We start from the raw sequence: 18,525 nt of genomic DNA, 5'->3' as shown, positions 1-18,525 counted from the left end.
CCTTACAGGTCAGGGTGTAAATATGTGAACTTTCCCTTGAGTTCACTGGCTAAACATTATTTAGGCCTAACAGCTCAGTACTAGGGACAATTCATTTAAAGTAAACTAAAATATATTAAAATGTCTTAATTTATTTATATCAATTTCCTTATGTGACTATTGCACTGAAATGGATGCCTCCAACCCTGTTTAAGATACACGGTATAACAATTCAACAGTCTGAAAGTAGTCCACAGATAATCAATAAGGATTGCACATAGTGTATGAAGGGTACAGAAAATATGTGAGATATAGTTGAGATACACTGCAAGCCCTATATCACCTCAACAGTCTGAATTGGCATACAGTCTGTAGTCAACAGGTCATTAATATTGACAGCACATGTCTTTAAGGGACAGAAAGTTGTATTACCCAATTTGCACTTTTCACTCAAAAGTGAATTTGCTTGTCAGAGCAACATTTTAAGCTAGCCTTCCAAAGTGACGGGTGATGTCATCACTCTAAAATTAGAATGCGTCTCATGGCGGGCACATAACTGTTTTCTGGTTGTAATAGAATGTACTGGGCATTGCGCTACACTAGATATTTTACTGTGAAGGAAATCCATGTTTTGAAGTGTTTGAGTGAAAGGAGGGGCTATAGTTTCCCAATGTGCTGTAATGAGGTTATGTGCTGGGCAACACTGTAAAATCTATGTCGTAGAGTATTTAAGGAGGAGTCTTTGATACTGTTGATCATGCAGGTATTCTCATAGGATTGGCCATGGAGTCATTCCATGTCATTTGGGCCACCATCTCAGTGTTCTGAAATCGTTTCTGTAGTTAGAAACAAGAAAGATTGGCATTCCTGAAACATTATTTTGTTGAAATTTAATTTGATCTCAGAGATATTAAGCTAATTGATTGCACCCAAATTGGCCATTTTAATTAATCGGATTCAAATAATATTCAATAAATATAGTAGACTACCCAACATCCAATTTGGACGAAACTATAAATTCATAGGATTTATTATAGAATTCAGATAATATTCAATACATTTAGTTCCACATTATACCCCAACAACCAATATACAGTATCAGTTCTTTATGTATGACAAGTAATATGAAGCTGTGGCTTGGAGTATTGCTTCTCCATACTAAGTCATGTATTCCCTGTGAATCTGGTGATGAGTTTTTTCTCCCCTGTCCAGAGAAATTAGTAATTGAAGTCACCTGTATTTTCTACCATAAAGTATTGTGGAAGTATCAGGTTTTGACTACTAGATGCTGCTGTTCCTGCTATACCGTCACACTTTTTTCAAATCCATTTTGCTGGTATCTTGTGTTTTATTAAATAGATCACAACATTTCCTTTGCAACTTTGGGTAGAAACCCAATAGATTTAGCTCATGATCATCCTCACAATTCAAGCCAGTCCTCCATGAAAGCAAGTTTGTCCTTCCTTTCCTCTTAATCTGTGTGCATGAAACAGCCCCCTTGTGTGTGTGTGTGGTTTATTCCCTTCAAAAAAGGTCTGGATTACTTACTGATAGACCATTTTTGTTGAAGAAACAAACCATCGGAGTGGCGGGAAGCCTAGTGGTCAGAGTGTTGGGCCAGATCGAATCCCCGAGCTGACAACGTAAAAATCTGTCGTTCTGCCACTGAACAAGGCCACCATTGTAAATAAGAATTTGTTCTTAACTGACTTGCCTAGTAAAATAAAAAATAGGCTACATCAGTTTCAATGTTATGTTCTTCAATGGTAAACGGCCCAAACATTTACTGTTTTGCAGTGGTAATGGTACTACTGTAGGTCCTAGCCCATTTCTCCATCAAAGATTTGAGTCTTCATGTGAGAAAGCTACCACTTATTGGACTATTCAAATCAAACCAAATCAAATGTTATTGGTCACATACACATGGTTAGCAGATGTTAATGTGAGTGTAGTAAAATGCTTGTGCTTCTAGTTCCGACCGTGCAGTAAAATCTAACAAGTAATCTAACAAATTCACAGCTACCACCTTTACACAAATGTAAAGGGAAGAATGATAATATATACTTATAAATATATGGATGAGCGATGGCCGAATAGCATAGACAAGATGCAGTAGATGGTGTAGAATACAGTATATATACACATGAGATGAATAATGTAGGATATGTAAACATTATTATAGTGGCATCATTTAAAGTGACACGTGATACCTTTATTAAGTCCGTTTATTTAAGTGGCCAGAGATTTGAGTCTGTATATTGGCAGCAGCCTGTCTGTGATAGTGAGGGCTGTTTAACAGTCTGATGCTCTTGAGATAGAAGCTGATTTTCAGCCTCTCGGTCCCAGCTTTGATGCACCTGTACTGACCTCACCCTCGGATGATAGCGGGGTGAACAGGCAGTGGCTCGGGTGGTTGTTGTCCTTGATGATCTTTTTGGCCTTCCTGTGACATCGGGTGCTGTAGGTGTCCTGGAGGGCAGGTAGTTTGCCCCCGGTGATGCTTTGTGCAGACCTCACTACCCTCTGGAGAGCCTTACGGTTGAGGGCGGAGCAGCTGCCGTACCGGTGATACAGCCTGGCAGGATGCCCTCGATTGTGCATCTGTAAAAATGTGTCAGCGTTTTAGATGACAAGCCAAATTTCTTCAGCCTCCTGAGGTTGAAGAGACGCTGTTGCGCCTTCTTCCCCACGCTGTCTGTGTGGGTGGACCATTTCAGTTTGTTTGTGATGTTTACGCAGAGGAACTTAAAACGTTCCACCTCCTCCACTACTGTCACATCGATGTGGATAGGGGGGTGCTCCCTCTGCTGTTTCCTGAAGTCCACGATCACCTCCTTTGTTTTGTTGACGTTGAGTGAGAGGTTATTTTCCAGGCCTACCACTGTAGTGTCGTCTGAAAACTTGATGATTGAGTTGGGTTGAAACATTAGGTTGCTAAGAGATGGACAAACTGAATCGCTTTCATGGAGGACTGGCTTAAATTGTGAGGATGACCACACAATTTATTTTCATAATAAGCCAAATCTATTGGTTTTCTACCCAAAGTTGCAAAGGAAATGTTGTGATCTATTTAATAAACCATCAAAATGGATGTGTGGTGGCTTAGTTGGAACACCGGCATCTAGTGGTCAAACTAGGGTACTTTCACACTACTTTAAGGTAAATAATGCAAGCGAATGGAATTACTAATTTCTCTGAATAGAAAAAAAAACATCTCGAGACATTATTACATTGTATGGAAAAACAATACTACAATCAATCAATCAAATCAAATGTATTTATAAAGCCCTTCTTACATCAGCTGATGTCACAAAGTGCTGTACAGAAACCCAGCCTAAAATCCCTAAAATCCCAAACAGCAAGCAATGGTGGCAACGAAAAACTCCCTAGAAAGGCCAGAACCTAGGAAGAAACCTAAAGAGGAACCAGGCTATGAGGGGTGGCCAGTCCTCTTCTGGCTGTGCCTGGTGGAGATTATAACAGAACATGGCCAAGATGTTCAAATGTTCATAGATGACCAGCATGGTCAAATAATAATAATCACAGTGGTTGTAGAGGGTGCAACAGGTCAGCACGTCAGGAGTAAATGTCAGTTGGCTCTTCATAGCCGATCATTCAGAGTATCTCTACCGCTCCTGCTGTCTTCTGCACGTCCGGTGAACAGGTCAGGGTTCCATAGCTGCAGGCAGAACAGTTGAAACTGGTGCAGCAGCACGACCAAGTGGACTGGGGACAGCAAGGAGTCATCAGGCCAGGTAGTCCTGAGGCACTGTCCTAGGGCTCAGCTCAGAGAGAAAGAAAGAAAGAGAGAAAAAGAGAGAGCATACTTAAATTCACTCAGGACACCGGATAAGACAGGAGAAATACTCCAGATATTACAGACTGACCCTAGCCGCCCGACACAAACTATTGCAGCATAAATACTGGAGGCTTAGACAGGAGGGGTCTGGAGACACTGTGGCCCTGTCCGACGATACCCCCAGACAGGGCCAAACAGGTAGGATATAACCCCACCCACTTTGCCAAAGCACAGCCCCCACACCACTAGAGGGATATCTCCAACCAACCATCCTGAGACAAGGCCGAGTATAGCCCACAAAGATCTCCCCCACGGCACAACCCGGGGGGGAGGGGCGCCAACCCAGACAGGAAGATCATGTCAGTGACTCAACCCACTCAAGTGACGCACCCCTCCTAGGGATGGCATGGAAGAGCACCAGTAAGCCAGTGACTCAGCCCCTGGAATAGGGTTTGAAGCAGAGAATCCCAGTGGAGAGAGGGGAACCGGCCAGGCAGAGACATCAAGGGCGGTTTGTTGCTCCAGTGCCTTTCCGTTCACCTTCACACTCCTGGGCCAGACTAAACTCAATCATAGGACCTACTGAAGAGATGAGTCTTCAATAAAAACTTAAAGGTTGAGACCGAGTTTGTGTCTCTCACATGGATAGACAGACCATTCCATAAAAATGGAGCTCTATAGGAGAAAGCCCTGCCTCCAGCTGATTGCTTAGAAATTCTAGGGACAATTAGGAGGCCTGCGTGTAGGTATGTACGGCAGGACCAAATTGGAAAGACCGGTAGGAGCAAGCCCATGTAATGCTTTGTAGGTTAGCAGTAATACCTTGAAATCAGCCTTTGCTTTAGCAGGAAGCCAGTGTAGAGAGGCTAGCACTGGAGTAATATGATCACATTTTTTGGTTCTAACTTTATCAGGTTAGCCGGAAAGTAGACAGTAGTGATTGCAGTAGTCTAACCTAGAAGTGGCAAAAGCATGGATTCATTTTTCTGCATAATTTTTGGATAGAAAGTTTCTGATTTTTGCAATGAAAAAAGCTGTCCTTGAAACAGTCTTGATATGTTCGTCAAAAGAGAGATCAGGGTCCAGAGTAATGCTGAGATCCTTCACAGTTTTATTTGAGACGACTGTACAACCATCAAGATGAATTGTCAGATTCAATAGAAGATCTCTTTGTTACAAGCCCCAGCTTCATACAGTTGCTTAAACATAGAGAACTGATCATGTCATCATACATACTGGTTGCTGGGGTGGGACGGGTGTGGGGGGTTTGTGAGTGGGTTTGATTTTGTCCAAATTGGATGTTGGGAAGTCTACTATATTTATTGAATATTATCTGACTTCTATTAATTGAAATGGCCAATTTGGGTGCAATCAATTAGCTTAATTTCTCAGAGATCTAATTATATTTAAACAAAATAATGTTTCAGGAATGCTAATCATATCTGTTACTAACTACAGAAACAATTGCGGAACAATCTGAGATGGTCGGTGTTGAAATCCTCTTTCTGGTGCTTCTTGAGATGTAACGACCCCATGGAGACTTGTGCTGTTTCTGGTCTCCTCCACAGAGCATGGTACATCAACATCCAGGTCGTTAAAGGCTGTGTACGATGACCACACAGTTTGTGTGTGTACAGTACGTGAACACTCACAAGGGCTTCTTTTTGTGATCTGAAATGTTGATTGAGCGTAGTGACATAGTGGCACGTACGCATTGGGGATCTCCCTGGAGACATATGACCAAAGCAGATTCTTGAACCATAAGCCTGACACATATCTGGACCAGAAGTGCAGCGACTACTAAAACTGAGAGGCTAGGGCAAAGCTTCAGCGTCTGACTATTTACAGACCGGCCATGCCTTATCATGTGCATAGGCACAGCTAAGTCCAAATGTCTCCATTCAACGCTTTAAATAGGTAGAAATATTCACATGTTGTTGAGTGAATGCATGCATGGTCTACCATACGTTTTGCAGACCTATCACTTTGTAACTTAGGCATCCAAAGACAAGAACACTGTGGCTATGCATAGATACAAACATGAGAAGACTGCTAAAAATAACTGCTACATTATATGGCTGTAAGGGGCAGGGAGAACATATCTTGTGTGCTGCTGGTATTTGTGGGTTGAAAGCTCGGATGCCACTCTGCGTGCCTGCAGCCGGGGTGCAGCTTTCAGCACTGCCCCAAGATGGGATCACAGCCGATCCCTTGCTGCCAGAGAAGGTACCAGGGGACCCCAGACCCACAGATATAGCAGCACCGCAGAAGCAACAGCAGAAGCAACAACACCTTCACACTTGGTCACACACACCGTGTGGTTCACACACACTGCTCGCTCGCTGGACTGGACTGGACACCGAGCAGAGACACTGCCACAGGCACACTAGGTCACACACACACACAGACCATCCGGTTCACGCACACTGAATCTCTGCGATGGACACTGCGCTGGATACAGACAAGGCAAGAATGAGCCTGGAAGATACAAAAAGGGCAGTGGTGTCTCCAAGCTCTCCACCTAACATGGAGTTCCAAGCCCTCCACCAGGCCCATCGGGACCGCTGGAAGAACACAGATGTGTCCATGTGTCGCCACAGCCTGTCCTTCCATCTGCACCACAGCCTGAGGATGGAGTTCTTCGCCAGCTTCCTGTACCTGCTGGAGCAGATCCCCCTGGGTAAGGACAGGGGCGCCACCAACCGCCTTCATCGGGCTCTGGGCAAAGTGAGGGGGAACGGGTGTGTTTGAGCATGTGTGTACTTTTGAGGGTTAAATCAGTCTTAACATGCATGCAGAGATACAGTTTGTACCATAGGCTGTACATGATCTATGTGGGAATATGCTATATGAGATACACTGGTGTTAATGGGACTTCCCTGCGTTAATAAAACCAATTATCCAACTACACTATGTGCTTTCTGGCTGTCTGATATGGCACCATACTGGCCAGCTCCTAGAACAGAGAGAATGTGCAATCAAGCACCTACTCTAATCCATAGCTCTCATCTAATCAATAGCTCTCACAATCACCTCGGTGTACCCTGATTTCAGGTCCTATAATCAGTTGAAAATGTTCCCACCACCTAACCATACTGACCATCCCAGCATCCTGACCATTTATCATGATTAAACAAGAGGTGGAACCTATGCATCTCAATGCATGATGATATAGTAAAGAGAGAGAAGCGCTAACTGTGTAGGCAGGATACTCGTACTGTACGTCCAGTGGCCTTGGGGTGTGTTCGCAAATTAAATTTGGAGTACCAGAGTGCGCTCTGGGCATTTGTAAATTCAGAGCGTTGTCAGATTGTCCTGTAAATTCAGGGCGTTTTGCTCTCGGAGAATTCAGAGAACACACTGGATACTCTGGCCAAGGAGTAGGGTTGATCCTAGAGTTCTGACCTCACTACGGCAGTCAAGCACCCAAGCTAACTGTCTAACGTTGGCTAGCTGGCTAGCTACTTCCAGACACAACTGAGAGAACAACCTCACTCTGATCATTTTACTCGCCCTAGTAGAGCTGGTTAGGCTGTTTTCATGTTATCCAGAGCATTGGTGGCCGTAACTGCAACAATGTAATTACTTTTTTTAAAACAACGTTTACCAACACCGGGCATATTCAACTGGTGTTGAGCTCTCGTAAATGTATCAGTTATTCTGCACTCTGGCACAATCAGACGAGAGTGCTCTGAAATCGGAGATGATTGCCAGAGTGAATTTATGACTGCACCCTTGATTTCCTCATTTTCTTGGAGATTTCAGTGGGTCAAACTAACCTGTCCAGGAATAGCCCCATCAATGGCATGTGAAGTGTGTAAGCACTGTGTCATGTCAAGAGGTGTTTGATTCATGACAGTCAGAGTTTCATAGTCATTATTTGTTTATTTATTTAACCTTTATTTAACTAGGCAAGTCAGTTAAGAACAAATTTTTATTTACAATGACGGCCTACCGGGGAACAGTGGGTTAACTGCCTTGATCAGGGACAGAACGACAGATTGTTACCTTGTCAAACAATTCCCTAATTGCATGTAAATTGGTGTGTAAAACCTCTGACATTGTCTTGGTTTTGAAATTCAGTCCTTTGGTGAAGGAGATGTTTGTCCAAACAGATGAAAGGTCACAGAGTCTGGAAACTCTTTACCTTCACTAATGAGGTGAACTAATTGTGGGTGATGATAGGGGAAGTTGGCTGTAAAATGGCATTTGACTGGCAGAATGACACCTTTCACACTCAGTCTTCCCGTCCTCTGTGACATCTTGACCGTGTTACTATACTTATCCCTCTCTCCTGTAGGCGTCCCGAGTGTGTACACCAATACTGTATCAGAATACCATCTGATGCCTTGTGACCTTCAAACATTATTCGGCCAAATGAACACCTGACTTGAGGCGTCTTGGAAGTTCTTGACATGTTTGGTTCGATACTCTGATTGTCTTCTTCTCCTTGGTTTTAACCTCTCATTGTCTTCTTCTCCTTGGTTTTAACCTCTCATTGTCTTCTTCTCCTTGGTTTTAACCTCTCATTGTCTTCTTCTCCTTGGTTTTAACCTCTCATTGTCTTCTTCTCCTTGGTTTTAACCTCTGATTATCTTCTTCTCCTTGGTTTTAACCTCTCATTGTCTTCTTCTCCTTGGTTTTAACCTCTGATTATCTTCTTCTCCTTGGTTTTAACCTCTCATTGTCTTCTTCTCCTTGGTTTTAACCTCTCATTGTCTTCTTCTCCTTGGTTTTAACCTCTCATTGTCTTCTTCTCCTTGGTTTTAACCTCTGATTGTCTCCTTCTCCTTGGTTTTAACCTCTGATTGTCTTCTTCTCCTTGGTTTTAACCTCTGATTGTCTTCATCTCCTTGATTTTAACCTCTGATTGTCTGGAGGTGGCCGTGAAAATCCCACTCCTGGACCTCTTCCCTGTCGGGTGCCTTTTAGCATTGTGGCGTGAGTCCAATTGGAAGCAAATTACTTTATAATGACATCAGGGACTCTGAGAGTGCGATTGTTGCATCATGATGCCATACATTTTGCCGTGACACATTTCCAGCTGACAAATGCATCGGCCCTCCCCCGACCCACACCCTGACCCCCACCTGTCGCCTAAGCCCAGAGAAATGTCTGCTGATTCTTCTAGTTTTAAACAAAGGTCCCTCTCACTGGAAATACTGTACTCAACAAGACCTACAAAACAAATAGAAAGATATAGAATCATTTTACTAACTGGTGAGAAAAAAGTAGAACCCCAGTGTCAAAGGTCATGCGCTTGAATACCAAAATGAACAGTAAAGGTTTATAATCAAAGCATTGGGTGCATACAGTCCCAACGTATATATTGTTTACATCACATACCTGTAGTCCTCTTACTCCATACCACAGCTGATCATGCGGTTGGAAAACACCCTTATTTTTAGACTTATAATCAAATTATCGTCATGCGTCTCTCGGGCAGATCATCAGCTCTTATCCATAGTTAGTGATCCAGTGTCCTGTTCTGTTCTTCAGCACACCTGTTCCTCCTGCGTGACTTTGTCCTCTTCCCCAGTAGTGTGGTGAAGAGTGTTATTCACACGGACATAACATGACAATGGCACTTGACTATGGCCATGGGAAAAGGTCAATCAGTTGTGTGTGTGTGTGTGTGTGTGTGTGTGTGTATCCCACAGTCAAGCTCTTCGCAGTGACCTGTGAGAAAATCAAAGGGGAGAAGTACTTCTACTACAAGGCGCAGCAGTTCTACGAGGACGTGGAGCCGTCAGAGGAGGGGATGATGGGAGACTTCGTTGAGATCTCCCACATCGACCTGGAAGGCTCCAGGAACTTTCTGAGCAGGTTTATTGTAAGTCTACACTACATTATGTGTGTCACTGAAATGACACCTCTGACTTGGTTGAAAACTGAGTGGTAGTGACCTTGGAGCCTGAGCGTCTTACAGAACCCAAGTTGATATTTGTATCAGTATCTGTTTATGACATGAAATGCATCATCTTTCTGCTATAAAAATACCTTCTCCCATGACTCCATCCCTTCTCATCTACAAAGGGAGCTGTACCTCTGCCCAGAACACATCATGTCACTAATGGTCATCTTGACCTTCTGCCAGGCCGGCTCTGTAACAACACCATCATGTCCAGAGCCCCAGACATTAATCCCCAATGTTACACCTGGTCCACAAGACTGGAGAGGGTCAACGTGTGTGCGTGCCTGTGTGTGTGTACTGTACTTACATGAATGGGGATTTGTGTTACATGGAAACTAGGCTATTAACGGTCATATCTGGTGTGGTTCTCATTATTGATAGTCATATCTGGTGTGGTTCTCATTATTGATAGTCATATCTGGTGTGGTTCTCATTATTTATAGTCATATCTGGTGTAGTTCTCATTATTGATAACACACACACACCTGTCTACTACAAGGGAAGCCTTTGCAGTAGAGTTCTGATCTGGGCTATACCTGTCTACTGTACCTCCCCTTAGCAGTAGAGTTCTGATCTGGGCTATACCTGTCTACTGCACCTCCCCTTGCCAGTAGAGTTCTGATCTGGGCTATACCTGTCTACTGTACCTCCCCTTAGCAGTAGAGTTCTGATCTGGGCTATACCTGTCTACTGCACCTCCCCTTGCCAGTAGAGTTCTGATCTGGGCTATACCTGTCTACTGCACCTCCCCTTGCCAGTAGAGTTCTGATCTGGGCTATACCTGTCTACTGCACCTCCCCTTGCCAGTAGAGTTCTGATCTGGGCTATACCTGTCTACTGCACCTCCCTTGCCAGTAGAGTTCTGACCTGGTCTATACCTGTCTACTGCACCTCCCCTTGCCAGTAGAGTTCTGATCTGGGCTATACCTGTCTACTGCACCTCCCCTTGCCAGTAGAGTTCTGACCTGGTCTATACCTGTCTACTGCACCTCCCCTTGCCAGTAGAGTTCTGATCTGGGCTATACCTGTCTACTGCACCTCCCCTTGCCAGTAGAGTTCTGACCTGGTCTATACCTGTCTAGTAGAGTGCACCTCCCCCTTGCCAGTAGAGTTCTGACCTGGTCTATACCTGTCTACTGCACCTCCCCTTGCCAGTAGAGTTCTGATCTGGTCTATACCTGTCTACTGCACCTCCCTTGCCAGTAGAGTTCTGATCTGGGCTATACCTGTCTACTGCACCTCCCCTTGCCAGTAGAGTTCTGATCTGGGCTATACCTGTCTACTGCACCTCTATACCTTGCCAGTAGAGTTCTGAACTGGTCTATACCAGTCTACTGCACCTCCCTTGCCAGTTTCTGATTTATATACCTTTAATGCACCTCCCCTTGCCAGCCTGGTCTATACCTGTCTACTGCACCTCCCCTTGCAAGAGTTCTGACCTGGTCTATAGTCTTGCACCTCCCTTGCCAGTAGAGTTCTGACCTGGTCTATACCTGTCTACTGCACCTCCCCTTGCCAGTAGAGTTCTGACCTGGTCTATACCTGTCTACTGCACCTCACCTTGCCAGTAGAGTTCTGACCTGGTCTATACCTTCTACTGCACTCCCCTTGCCAGTGAGTTCTGACCTGGTCTATACCTGTCTACTGCACCTCCCCTTGCCAGTAGAGTTCTGACCTGGTCTATACCTGTCTACTGCACCTCACCTTGCCAGTAGAGTTATGAACTCATTCCAGACTATAATAATCTGCCATTTCATTTATTACATTTAATAAGCCACAAGAAAAATATCCTTGAATAGATTTACTCCTCGCCGGGCGGTAAAGCAGGGGACTTTCACAATGATGCGTATAGGTAACATACACGTTAGCAGTGGTGTAAAGTACTTAAGTAGAAACACTTTACAGTACTACTTAAGCACTGTTTTGGGGGATCTGTACTTTACTATTTATATTTTTGACAACTTTTACTTTTACTTCACTACATTCTTAAGGAAAATTATGTACTTTTTACTCCATACATTTTCCCTGACACTCAAAAGAACTCGTTACATTTTGAATGCTTTGCAGGACAGGAAAATGTTCCAATTCACACTGTAACGGTTATCGTCTTCCTCTTCTGAGGAGGAGTAGGAAATATTGGACCAATATGCAGCGTGGTAAGTGTTCGTCATATTTATTTCACAGAACACAGAAAACAAACCAACAAGCGAATAAAGGAAAACCGAAACAGTCCCGTATGGTGAAAACACTGAAATGGAAAATAACCACCCACAAACAAGAGTGGGAAAACAGACTGCCTAAGTATGGTTCTCAATCAGAGACAACAACTACCCACAACTAATAGTGGGAAAACAGGCTGCCTAAGTATGGTTCTCAATCAGAGACAACAACTACCCACAACTAATAGTGGGAAAACAGGCTGCCTAAGTATGGTTCTCAATCAGAGACAACAACTACCCACAACTAATAGTGGGAAAACAGACTGCCTAAGTATGGTTCTCAATCAGAGACAACGATTGACAGCTGCCTCTGATTGGGAACCATACCAGGCCAAACACCTAGAAATATAAACACAAGAACAAAACATAGAATGCCCACCCCAACTCACGCCCTGACCAACCTAAAATAGACGTGACATACACACTTAGCAAAATCCCTGGTCATCCATACTGCCTCGGATCTGGAGGACTCACTAAACATAAATGTTTCGTTTGTAAATTATGTCTGGGTGTTGGAGTATGCCCCTGGCTATTCGTAAATTAAAAAATAACATTGTGCGTCTGGTTTGATCAATATAAGGAATTTAAAATGAATCATACTTTTACTTTTGATACTTAAGTATATTTAAAACCAAATACTTTTAGAGTTTTACCCAAGTAGTATTTTACTGTGCGAAGTTCCCTTTTACTCGAGTCATTTTCTATGAAACCTTTTACTGCAGTGGGCTAAATCAGGGTCCCACAGAGTGGTTCTTGGGAGTCTTAAACAAATCTACTTTCAAACAAAAGTATCCACCTCACACACATTGTTATGGGCTTAAACAAATAAGACACCTGTACCATGTCAGATATAGAGATGAAATGTATTCCATTTTGAGTTTGCATCCCCATATTACACTTTATATAAATCCCAGAAGACTGAAAGATAAAATCGTTTGACACAGAAACACTGGACTTTCTGCAGATTTTTAAAATCATGTTTATTAATTATGAAATCATGAAACATATTAAGAACTTTCTTCCTATGAGGCAACAAGGTCATTTGACTGCAGGAAAGGGCTACAGTATCTTTACTTTTACTCAGGTATGACAATTAGGTCATTTTTCCACCACTGTATGTTAGAGCCGACATAATATACAGATATTGGATCTTAATTTGAGCCAGATTGCTACAACAGGAAAATGATCCTGAAGCAATAGAAAATGTGAACTATTATGTGGATTATAATTAATGGACAATGGCAAAGGCTCTGTGTATGACAGATATAGCTTTAGTTGCACAGCATAGTCTCCATTTAGTTGCAACACACACACAGTCTTAGATTAGGGTCACCCAAAACGTTATACAGCTGGCTACATTTCATAGTACTAGACACATGTACATTTCATAGTACTAGACACATGTACATTTCATAGTACTAGACACATGTACATTTCATAGTACTAGACACATGTACATTTCATAGTACTAGACACATGTACATTTCATAGTACTAGACACATGTACATTTCATAGTACTAGACACATGTACATTTCCTAGTACTAGACACATGTACATTTCCTAGTACTAGACACATGTACATTTCATAGTACGTCGTTCCATGTACTGCTCAACTGCTCTCTTGTACAAGGACATCCTTAGCTTAGACAGAGGAAGAGAACACTGTGTTTCAGTCATACTCCATGGTCTCCTAAAACTCCACTGTGCAGAGTCTGGATTCTAATCCTGACAACTCCATTAAAACCTAACACAGTGGGGAGATGTAGAATGCAGCCAGGTTAAACTGAAGAACAAGCTATGTGAGCAATATGGCAGTAATTCACCAAACCAGGAAGCATCCTCCAACAACCATAGAGTTCCTCCGGGGCCCATCTTTCACCGAATCACGGACTGGGGCCCCCCTCATTCCTCAGGGAAGAGAGGGAGAGGAGTGAGGTCAGAGTACAAAATGCAAAGAAGTTAAAACGAGCATGAATCAAGCGAAGTAATTTTTTTGTTCTCTATGTAAGGTCAAAGTTCATAGTGTCATTACCCTGAGGTGTGGTGCTTGTTTCTGCTCTCTGGGCTTTTGGGTTACAGAGGCCAGACATCTGGTATAGAAAAAAAGAATATGTATTACTGTGATCATAGCAAAGGACGCCGGGTAGCCTGATGTTTGCGTATACTTTTCCTGTGCGGAAGCATTTTAAAATGTCTGTTACATTACTGTAGTGTGTCTATTTACCAATGTGTACATGCTTGTGTATCATTCCATTCTTCAAACAGGGTCCTGGTAAGGCTGACACTAAGTGTGCCCTGGACTGTGGTTGTGGGATTGGGCGGGTATCTAAAGGTGTCCTCCTGCCCATCTTTGAGACCATGGAGATGTGTGACATGATTGAGGCCTTTCTGCTCCATGCCCATGAGGAGTACCTAGGAGACGACGCTGACCGCATAGAAACATACTACTGTTACAACCTGCAGGAGCTAACACCTCCCTCCAGGAAATATGATGTCGTCTGGATGCAGTGGTGTGCATGTAAGACTCACTCTCTGATCTCACTCTCTGCTGTGTTTGTGTCTGATAGTGTGTGTGCGTCATGTTTGTGATGTTTTCATGTTTTGACCTCTCATCTCCTGTTTCCTTTCCATATGAGGTTGTTTACATTCAGTAAGTGTGAGTACCTCTGTATGTAGAATGTCACATTAAAGCAACATGCAGTGTATATACTGTATTCCATACTACCTATTGCATCTTAGCCTACGCCGCTCTGACATTGCTCATCCATATATTTAAGCAATAAGGCCTGAGGGGGTGTGGTATATGGCCAATATACCACGGCTAAGGGCTGTTCTTAGGCAAGACGCAGTGCCTGGACACAGCCCTTAGCCGTGGTATATTGGTCATATACCACAAACCCCCGAGGTGCCTTATTGCTATTATAAACTGGTTACCAACGTAATTAGAGCAGTAAAAATAAACGTTTTGTCATACTCATGGCATACTGTCTGATATACCACAGCTTTCAGCCAATCAGAATTCAGGGTTCGAACCACCCAGTTAATAATTATATTTATATATTCTTATTCCATTCCTTACTAAGATTTGTGTGTATTATGTATTTGTTGTGGAATGGTTAGATATGACTTGTTAGATATTGCTGCACTGTCGGAACTAGAAACACAAGCATTTTGCTATACTCTTAATAACATCTACTAACCATGTGTATGTGACCAATAACATTTGATTTGATGTTGATTTGACATTACAGCAACATACAGGCATTAGATATCAGAGCTCCTTGTCAGTCAACAGCAGTAAAAGAGTCTGTATGAAGACCTCTGCCCAATTCCAGTCTTATTTTAGGAGGGACCAGCATTGATTTTTCAGTGAAGGGATATTTCAGGTTGTGTTTATATTGCCATATTAGGGGACCTCCTCATGTCACTCTCATTTGGTGAGCCCTGTCATGCTTAGGGTGTGCCCTGTCATGCTTAGGGTGTGCCCTGTCATGCTTAGGGTGTGCCCTGTCTCGTTCTGTGTAGGGCAGGTTATATAAGACAACTCGAGGTGGAGGACGAATCTAGGTTCTAGATCTCAGAGAAAAAGTATGGGTGGATAAAATCTATATAGTTAAAATAAGTTTGACAGACAGACAGACGCAGGCAGACAGACAGACTCTCCCTTACTCTGATTGGTGGGTCTTGTGTTGCGCTGTCCCATCTCCAGGTCACCTGACGGACAGGGACCTGATGCAGTTCCTGATGCGCTGTAAGAAGAGTCTGCGGCCCAACGGGGTTATCATCATTAAGGACAACATGGCCCGGAAGGGCTGCAAGCTGGATCCCATCGACAGCAGCATCATCCGTCACCTGGACATTATGAAGGACATCATCTTTAAGGCCGGCCTGAAGGTCCTGGCTGTGGAGAAACAAGAAGGATTCCCAGACGCCATCGTCCCTGTGTGGATGATCGCTATGCAGTAGACAGACAGACGAGCGGATGGACGGACTGACTGGCTGATAGACAGTATACAGTACCTTCGTTATTAGACATTCTGACACTATTACAAGATTGTAATGTCTCACACCCCCTGACAAGCGCACACTACTACTCCAATGAAAACAGAATGGTGTATATATAGATTTTACGTTGCTTTTTTTTGTGCCAGTGTGTTGTTTTTATATACCTCTGCCTGTAATATTGCAGATTTTAAATGAAGATTACTTTTTTACACGACAGTACATGTTTTCTGGTTTGTCATTGTATAGTTAAGTTGAAATGCAGTATGTTGTGCTGACTGTAGCCTAAACTAATGCCTTAGCAAAAAAAATGTTTTGCTTAGCAACAAACAAATTGCCTTAGCAACAAACAAAATGCCTCAGCAACAAACAAAATGCCTCAGCAACAAACAAAAAAGTATTTTCATATGGTATGCTGATGTATGTAGCAAAATGTATTCATGCTCATTAAACTGTACAATGTAACCTCTAGACTTGCTGTATTACTTTGAGATCACACAGAACAATACAGAATAATTGCATAGTTTGGACTCTGAGAAGTACCTTAGAGCTGTACTATAGGTTTTACTGTAATTGCATAGTTTGGACTCTGAGAAGTACCTTAGAGCTGTACTATAGGTTTTACTGTAATTGCATAGTTTGGACTCTGAGAAGTACCTTAGAGCTGTACTATAGGTTTTACTGTAATTGCATAGTTTGGACTCTGAGAAGTACCTTAGAGCTGTACTATAGGTTTTACTGTAATTGCATAGTTTGGACTCTGAGAAGTACCTTAGAGCTGTACTATAGGTTTTACTGTAATTGCATAGTTTGGACTCTGAGAAGTACCTTAGAGCTGTACTATAGGTTTTACTGTAATTGCATACCATACGGAAATAGTTGCATGAATTTAGATTTTGTAAATGCTTTCTGTCAGAGTATGTTTCTCATTATATTCCTGAAACAAAAGATAATAGGATTAGAGATGTGTAATCATAGTTGGCTATTATAATCAAGTCTGGGATGTAAACATTGAACCATTTACTTCATAAAGTACCACAGTTACACTACATTCTCCCAGCCAAGCCAATAACCGAACAAGGTGCAATCTAAATGAGCACAGCACGGAGAAGAAGAGATCATTTAGAACCCCTCAAATGGTTATGATAATGCTCCTAAGTATATTTTGTTTCTAAATAGCCCACAGTAGAAGAATGGCATTGTTTAGGTTAATGGCTTTCAGCTGGAGCCCTGAGGAGGAAGGGGAGTTGATTACTTCCTGCTTTGGGTTTGACAGACAGACAGTGCTCGCTTTCATATCTACCTTGGCATCGGTTCAGGCCTGTCAGGTTCTGTCTGCATAAAACACATCCAGCAGTCGCATTGAATATTTAGGGCGTACGGCTAGTCGGTTACACAGAAGTGGGTTTGGGTTGTACAAAAGTGGTGAAGACTTGTTCCTCCTTAATTCTGTATGAATGGATGGCTTGTCAATGACGAGTGACTGAGACCCCTGAAAAAGAAGAAAAAAATGAAATATATCAAAGTGTTGATGACAAGAACTCCTGTCTGAGAAGGGATGGCGTGAGATGTTCCATACAGTGTTTTCTCAGGTCAGAAAGACTATTTTGAGATGTGAACAACCCATATATACGTACATTCCCCACATCCCGTATGAATTAAAGATCAAAATGCCCCATGGTGAAATTTGTAGATCTTTTTTTCTCTCTTTGGCAAATAGCAGCCAAATGTGCTGTCACCTTTTCAGAAGTGGTTAGTGCCTGTGACAGTCAAGGCTATCAGTCCTAATACTTCTCAATGTCCCACAAGCAGTTTGAATATATTTGCTGACTTAACACTAATTTGTCCAGTCACATCAGCAGTGGAGAACATTGGGCTATACCAAACCCGGCAAAACTTGAACTGACTAAAATCTTGTTCGGGACAGGGCCGATGACCGAGAAATGCACCGCTGCAGAGAACAATCCATGTTTTTACAATTATAAACGAGTGGGTTCATTTGAATTATGCGGCAAAGACTGTTGAATAGATGTTGTTAGAGCAGCAGTGTCTTTCTTCATGTGAGGAATCCGACAACAACAAGAGGGTCGTTTTTCTAGTTTCCAGACTGGGCCCATGAAGTGCCCAGACAGTCTGTGCTTTGATCCTGAATAGAGTGAGCCTTTGTGGGCTCCACACTGCAGGGGAAACCTCAGTCTTCTGAGCCCAGCCAGGATACTTTCAACCAGGGATAGAGAGAGACTGGAGAGGGGAGGTTTGTCTTGCCTTCCCTGGGAGAATTCAGACCAGAGGAATTTACTTTTATATGCATCCCTCGTTCTCATAGTAAATCAAGTTACAGAAAACAAGTGGACCTGATGATTTTGGGCTGGCTCTTCTTCTAGGGTGAGAAAACCACACTTCTCCTGTAAACACTCTCAGCATGCTGTCTGTCTGTCTGTCTGTCTGTCTGTCTGTCTGTCTGTCTGTCTGTCTGTCTGTCTGTCTGTCTGTCTGTCTGTCTGCCTGTCTGCCTGCCTGCCTGCCTGTCTGTGCCTGCCTGCCTGCCTGCCTGCCTGCCTGCCTGCCTGCCTGCCTGCCTGCCTGCCTGTCTGCCTGCCTGTCTGTCTG

General features: G+C 43.1%; 1 protein-coding gene across 1 annotated transcript; it reads left to right on the top strand.

The window, feature by feature from the left end:
- The first annotated feature begins 5,892 nt into the window (after positions 1-5,892).
- Positions 5,893-16,386, top strand: ntmt2 (N-terminal Xaa-Pro-Lys N-methyltransferase). Its single transcript, XM_024422340.2, has 4 exons — positions 5,893-6,458; positions 9,439-9,611; positions 14,179-14,431; positions 15,623-16,386. The coding sequence occupies exons 1-4, from the start codon at positions 6,218-6,220 to the stop codon at positions 15,877-15,879; spliced, it is 924 nt and encodes a 307-aa protein (XP_024278108.1). The 5' UTR covers positions 5,893-6,217; the 3' UTR covers positions 15,880-16,386.
- The last annotated feature ends 2,139 nt before the right edge of the window (positions 16,387-18,525 follow it).

The sequence above is a fragment of the Oncorhynchus tshawytscha genome, linkage group LG05 (assembly GCF_018296145.1).
Source record: "Oncorhynchus tshawytscha isolate Ot180627B linkage group LG05, Otsh_v2.0, whole genome shotgun sequence".
Lineage (NCBI taxonomy): Eukaryota > Metazoa > Chordata > Actinopteri > Salmoniformes > Salmonidae > Oncorhynchus > Oncorhynchus tshawytscha.
This window is presented reverse-complemented; position numbering and strand designations above follow the sequence as displayed.